Here is a 6,885-nt window from a genome sequence, read left to right on the forward strand (position 1 = left end):
TTGTAGAACAGTAAGTCAATTTGAAAAATAGCTCCTGAGTGCACCTCTTTGCGTGAAAGTCTTTTGTACTTGTTTGTGTGTGTGTATACGTTTATTGCGATACATCTTTTTACTATCCTTGTGTGCAGATGCGCAGCGTGGGTCGCGGGGAGGTACTGGTGTCGCTGTGCTGGCAGCCTGCAGCCGCGCGACTCACTGTCGTGCTGCTCAAGGCCCGCAATCTGCCCAAGATGGATGTTACTGGACTTGCTGATCCGTAAGTTTATTTATGCTGAAAAAAATACTTATGCTAAAGTACAATTTACAGCTTGGTAATTAATATATAAAAATAAATAAAATGGTTCAGTGGTTAAATCACGTGAATTTTAATTCAAGATTGTAGGTTGACACCTGAATACCGATTAACGATTGTAGATTGACACCTGAATGACGGTAATTAGTGTCTTAATATATTTTCTCAAATTTCAATAGATACGTCAAGATGTACCTGCTATATAACGGACAGCGCATCGCCAAGAAGAAGACGCACGTGAAGAAGCGTACTCTGAATCCGGTGTTCAACGAGTCGTTCGTGTTTGAAGTGCCGGCAGCTCCTAACGCCACGCTCGACCACGTCTCCCTCGAGCTGCTCGTACTCGATTGGGACCGCGTTACCAAGAACGAGGTATTTATAATTACTGATTTATGTTGTAGAAGTTGCATATTAAAGAGCTGAGTAGCTGATATATTTTTCGTACATAAAAAATAAAACTATTAGTATTATTTCCTTAAGCATGCACGACTTATACATGAGACAAGTGTGTCAGCACGACTCTCGATACTGGTTATATTCTATAGCACATACTATTGTTGTGTTCCGGTTTGAAGTGTTAGTGAGCTAGTGAAATGACAGGCAAGGGACATAACATCTCAGTTAGTTTCCAAGGTTGGTGGAACATTGACAGTGTAAGGAATGGTTAATGTTTTTTACAACGCCTATGGGCGATTACTATCATGTGGCCTATCTGCCTGACATTTTTGGCTGTGGTTTGTAAATATGGCACTGGTGCAGGTGATCGGTCGGCTGGAGCTGGGCGCGGAGGGCGCGGGCAGCGCGCGGCACCACTGGCGCGAGGTGCAGGCCGCGCCGCGCCGCCAGATCGCCGACTGGCACAAGCTCAAGGAGTGAGCTCACACCGACCCTCCCCACGCACACTTACCCGCATTTTCATTCACACTACCGCAAACCCCCTATTCCAAGTCATTTTTCTATCTTTTAACACAAGTCCACAATGCTTAAACGTTGAACATCATGAGTAAATAATGTCCAATGTATCACCTGTGAGTCTCCACCGCCTGATATGATTCACGCCTGATATGTGCGCATATGTTCTAGAAATATCAACCGAACTTAGATTGAATCTCAATAGAATACCATGTTTTTAACATCCTTAGTTTGTACATCTCTGTCTCATAGTGAGACTAAACGGTTTGGATTCTTTATACTACTTCCACGGTTATACCACTATACGTAATAGTAATTTCATAAAATTTTCTATCGCAATTTGTTTTACAATACCTACACTTTTTGGTGAAAGAAAATGTTAAAATAGATAAATTTTAACCAGATACAAAAGTTAAATATATTATATAACTATAGACAGTGACAATAACGAAACTTGTTGAAAAATGCGTTTTGTGCAATTTATGTTTTAATTGTATACAGACAAAAAATATAGAGTATTAACACAAAAAAAACTCAGACAAAAATCTTTTTTTAATTTTTAGTAAAATGAATACATAGTAAACTACATATTACAAAATTATTCATATATCAAATAATTACCGAATTGAAATTAACGAATTTTAAGTCTTGATCGTTAAAATTTTTTAATGGGCCAAATCATTTGAATATGCGCCATAGCACATAGTAATCAAATAATTGTGTATAACGTTTTATTAATAAGCGTGCGATGTCATTTTTTTAGAAAAGATAACAAATTAAACGTTTCGTCATTATTATTCTACCGCTAAACAGCCATATTTTGCATTGCTGTGTAATTCTTTACATTAGTTGCCATGGCGGTATAAAATGATAATTAAAAATACTTCTCCCTATAAGCGCACTCCCTGTCCGTATAAGCGCATCTGATCACTTAATACCATTGAATAATCCATTTGCCGTATAAATCGGATGGTGAAAAAGCTTCTACTTATTGTGTACTAAAACAAAACCGTTGTTGTTTTGGAAGAGAAATGGAGTACGTTCGAATTTCAACCTCACTCTCTCTCACGCGGGTGGGCTAGTTATTTATAAGTATGTTTTTATGTTTGGATACGTGTTTATAAGTTATAAGCTCTTAATACCTACATTTTATTTAAGCGTTAATTGAAAAAAAGGTAAGATTCGCTCATTTATTAATAACGATTATATTTATTCGATACAAAGGTATTTTTGAATAGAATTTAATCCTCAAACGGGTAAGTGGGATATTAGCCAAAATCCAAAAGCAGGTGAACTTTTCTTTAGATATATCGAGAAAAAGATAATTAAAAGTAGTGATATTTTGTATTAGATAGATAAATTTATTTCATCATCAAGTAAATATAATATTTTTGTCTCGTGTATCCCAAATATTTATTGTTTTTAAAACGCACACTTCTGTATGTCTTGTAGGTAATGTCTCAAAAGATTACGTATTTATAAAGTGTCATGTTTAGATTTTCTTCAATATTTTTCTATTACGCACATCGAAACTTTGTTTATTTTTTAATATGTATAATAAAATATTCATATATTAACATATTTACAACTTTGAACGGTTGAATGATGCAAATCGTTACCTTTTCAAAGTGGAAAAATAATTCCATAATAGACGATGCTAATTATTATATTACTATTAAAAATAATACAGAAGATGTAATTCTACATAATTTTATAAAAGCAATTAAATGTTTAATTTTATTCTGTTTAAGTTATGGATTTGCGTAATAGATAAATACTATTATATAGAAGTTAGAGAAGAAAAACCGCTCTTTTTCTACTTAATAAAATACTTAACATATCTAACTGATAAGACAATTATAATTGTCACATTACGATCAACAACCCGTATATATTTAATCTGTGCACGTTTTATTTTATATAAAAAAAATTGTATATTTTATTTAAACAAAGCTTTGTTAATAAGACATAGATAGGTATTTAAGTTAAAAGTGGATAACCGGAAAGTGTAAACATTTATTCTTGATTATTAAAATGAACACATAAATAACTTAATTATTGATAATAATCGATAAGGCATCGACGTAATTGATTGAAAAAATCTATGTGTCTATAAGGTAGTATCATCTAAAATTATAATTAGTATATTCCGTCAAGGATATTTTGGCGTGCGGGAAAAATCGGAATTAATATTGACATCTTATCAAATTTTATATTTCGAATAATATAAATGACTGCAAATAATCTGAGTGGCTGCAGCAAATATACAAAACTCGATAATAAGCATTGATGTATTGCCTAAAAGTAGGGAAAATTTATTAACTGGTAACCCTTAAGCTTCAATTACGCCCTGTCACAATATCCTTGTCGCACTATAAGCAACGTCTCACCAGAGAAATATATTAGGTATTATTAAAATGACACTTTTTTTAAATCGTGTTTTTGTTGCTTAAAATGTAATAAAATATTAAAAGTTATTCGAGGCACTTTTGCGTTGATATAAATTGAATACACCCGGATTATGAAATGATATTGACATAATTTGCCTAATTTATATTATTTTGTAAAAATATCGCTGTAATTAATATGCATATTAAAATGAATAAGAAAAATTATTATTACTAATGCTATTAGATAAACCGCGGTCTTACTCTCGTGGAATAGCATGATCTTTGACATGTAATACTCATATGATAAATTTAAAAAAAAAAATATATTTATCGATATGATAGATGAAAAAAAAAATCTATTTTATACTAAATATTACATACGTAGATTATAACATGTAACGGCTCATTTGACGAAGCTTGAAGCTTGTAGTCATCTGTACCTAATAGACGCTAATCCTGTAACAGCTCTTCGTATTTGGTTCTCTTTTCAAATAAAAACTTTTTGTACTTTAGAAGTAAATATATATTTCACGAATTTCACTTATGATTATTTACAGTCTAATAAAAATATTTATATATTTTTAACGTATATTACTCTGATTTAATTAATTATAATTATTTTTTTAATATAAATCACAGAAAAAACATTTAAAATAGATATAAACAGCTTCTTTAATTATATTAAATATGAGTTACATAATTCTTAAATTGTATTTTTCAACACGAAAAAAACTTGTTAACAATTATAGGGACAATAAAGGATTAAATTATTAATTAAACTTTTATTTGTAAATTTTTAATTACCTTATTAAAATTACTTAAATTTTTGCAATCAATATTTAATTTTCGATTATTATTATTTTCTTTATATCTGTATCCAATTTAATTACTATATAGTTTTATAAAATTAATTATAAAATATTAATTTGTGTATAGAATTAACGATCTCATTGTAGATTTATGTTAAGCACCTCTCCATACTTCTACTACATTCCAGATGTAATTTGTAAATATTCATCGAAACATAACGAATACATACATTCTACTCTCTAATTTTAGTGTAATTAATGTTTAATCTTAAGAATTGTGTTTAATTTAAAATAAATTCGTTTTTAATTTATAAATGTTTATAAATGTAGTAGATGAAAATTAATGCAATTAAAATACGTCGAATGAAGCTACAAAATCACTGCACATACTATACTTTGACAGAAGACGAGCTATGAGCTAGATTGAAGATATTTTATTTAGTTATTATATAATAATCGATTTAATATTTTGCCTTGTTTTATATAGCGGATAAGTTCTAATGATTCTGATCAATATGTTTATACTGAATCGATATTGTCTTCTGTCATGGTTTAGCAAGAGCTAAACAAAAAAAAACCTTAAAGCGTATCACGTAAGAACGACTTCTCATAAGCTATTCTTCAAAAGTAGAATATAATTTAAGTAATTGCATTGGATTTGTCTTCAGATAAGTGTAATAATTTGTATGTTGGTCTGTGATACGATTTAAGCGTTACAGATTGCATAGCCCAGCACGTTAGTAAAGAGTCACTCCACCAATATCAGATTTGTATACTATGAAGATTTTAGTGAATAAAATATTGACTGGTGCTTTCACAAACATTGTAAGTTTCATTTAAATCCCACCTATCCTATTCCTGTAAGTATTTCTTCCAGAAAGTGTTTTTTTAATGTTGACATCTAAAAGTTACAAATAAACGTATTAAAAAAACTTAATTATATATGTTGCAAAAGCCGAAGGATTTTGTATGTTTAATATTATTTGTCCGACATACGAGTGATCTTAGCACAATGATTTTGAACCCCGCTTTACTGACTTACGAAACTCTCAAAGCGTCTTTAACTATCACTGGCAGTGTCGCCATAAGGCATACACAAGTCAAAACTAATACTATTAATTATTATTATTTATTCTCTAACATGGCCATACTGACGTAAGGTGCGTTCTCACGTCTCTATAAATTTCATCTTACTCTAAAATTTTAATTGTACACTCACATAACTCGCTAACGTCGCTACTGACATATATTCTCCTGTACTTTAAATAATTACTTTGCCACTACTACTAGGGAATTTCATGCTCCTTTAGAAGCAAATCTTTTACCGCGGTTAAGTAACAATATTTTGTAAATGAATCTACTATACGTACATATTCCTTAGCTTCTTGACTACCAGTTAACTTGCCAAACTAAGATGTTTGCAAACCAATATCAGTAAGTCTAGTAAAGGCAAACTTCCACAAGTCAGGTCAACTCATCTAGGTTATAAGCCTGTATCAATGAGCGTTCAGAACCGCTGTCTATTAACGCATGAAATAACTAGTCGTTGATTTTGATTTCAACAAGGGTCACATTGTTAATTACATGCTATGAAAGATGTTGTGGTATCTAAGCCTACCTTGGCGAGTCCGTTCTTTTCCTCTTTTTGTTATATGATAAATGTGTGATCAATATACTTTGTTACAGTAGCTACATTGAATTATACTATCAGACTGTGACAATTATTTTAAAATTTTGTTATTGATAGGTAGCCTATTTACCTTATTTATTGTACAGTTACGTTTTAAATAGCTTAACTTTCTACTATTATGACATTTGCGATCGTTAGAATTTAAAAAATTGTCGTTAGTTCTTGCTAAATGTGCAGCTAATGTTTTATAGATTCGTGGTTCAAAAGTACGTTCTAAGTTACATCTAATGCCACAAAATCTGTAGATATATTTTTTTACAATTCTCAACGTACTTGCATATCGCTGATATCAGAGATAGCAACCCTGATTTTGTTCGCCTCGCTCCGTCCCGTTGTAAGCCGGTCGATCATTGTAAGCTTATTTGTAGAATATTCAATTTAAGTAGAAGCCTTTTCACTTGTATACTTTTACTACTAACACCATGTCGCAAAACAGATCGTGAAATTTCCGTGTGGTTGCAAATTGGTTGTATGAAAGTCTGTCTTTAACGTCATTCCAGGTCTTGCAACTTTGATAAGATTGAGCCGCCATTGTCTTGGCTCGATTTCGTAGATTGATAAAAGCTGCGTTATTGCTTCATAGTCGGTGCATATTCTTTTTCGTGTTCAGTATGGGTAGTTTGAGAATATGGTTGCTCCGAAGTTTTTCCGAGAATTGGGACCCAAGGTGAGAATCGTGGACCGATCCCACCGCTGCTGTTGCAAAATACGAGGAATTTTGTATGTTTAATATTATTTGTTCGTCCGAGATGGTCAGTGTGCACGTGCGGCACAACACTCGACGTGTTCTCA

At 31.8% G+C, this 6,885-nt stretch overlaps 1 protein-coding gene across 2 annotated transcripts in view; it reads left to right on the forward strand.

Annotated features, from left to right (window-relative positions):
• The window catches only part of LOC126773256 (synaptotagmin-4), a 31,074-nt gene extending 26,790 nt beyond the window's left edge, over positions 1–4,284 (forward strand). For both annotated transcript variants that reach the window (XM_050494071.1, XM_050494072.1), the window contains exons 8-10: positions 129–256; positions 472–664; positions 1,052–4,284. In XM_050494071.1, coding sequence (XP_050350028.1) covers positions 129–256; positions 472–664; positions 1,052–1,168 — 438 coding nt within the window. In that variant the 3' untranslated portion in view covers positions 1,169–4,284. The remainder of the gene's footprint in view (positions 1–128; positions 257–471; positions 665–1,051) is intronic.
• The last annotated feature ends 2,601 nt before the right edge of the window (positions 4,285–6,885 follow it).

This window comes from Nymphalis io, chromosome 14, assembly GCF_905147045.1.
Source record: "Nymphalis io chromosome 14, ilAglIoxx1.1, whole genome shotgun sequence".
Lineage (NCBI taxonomy): Eukaryota > Metazoa > Arthropoda > Insecta > Lepidoptera > Nymphalidae > Nymphalis > Nymphalis io.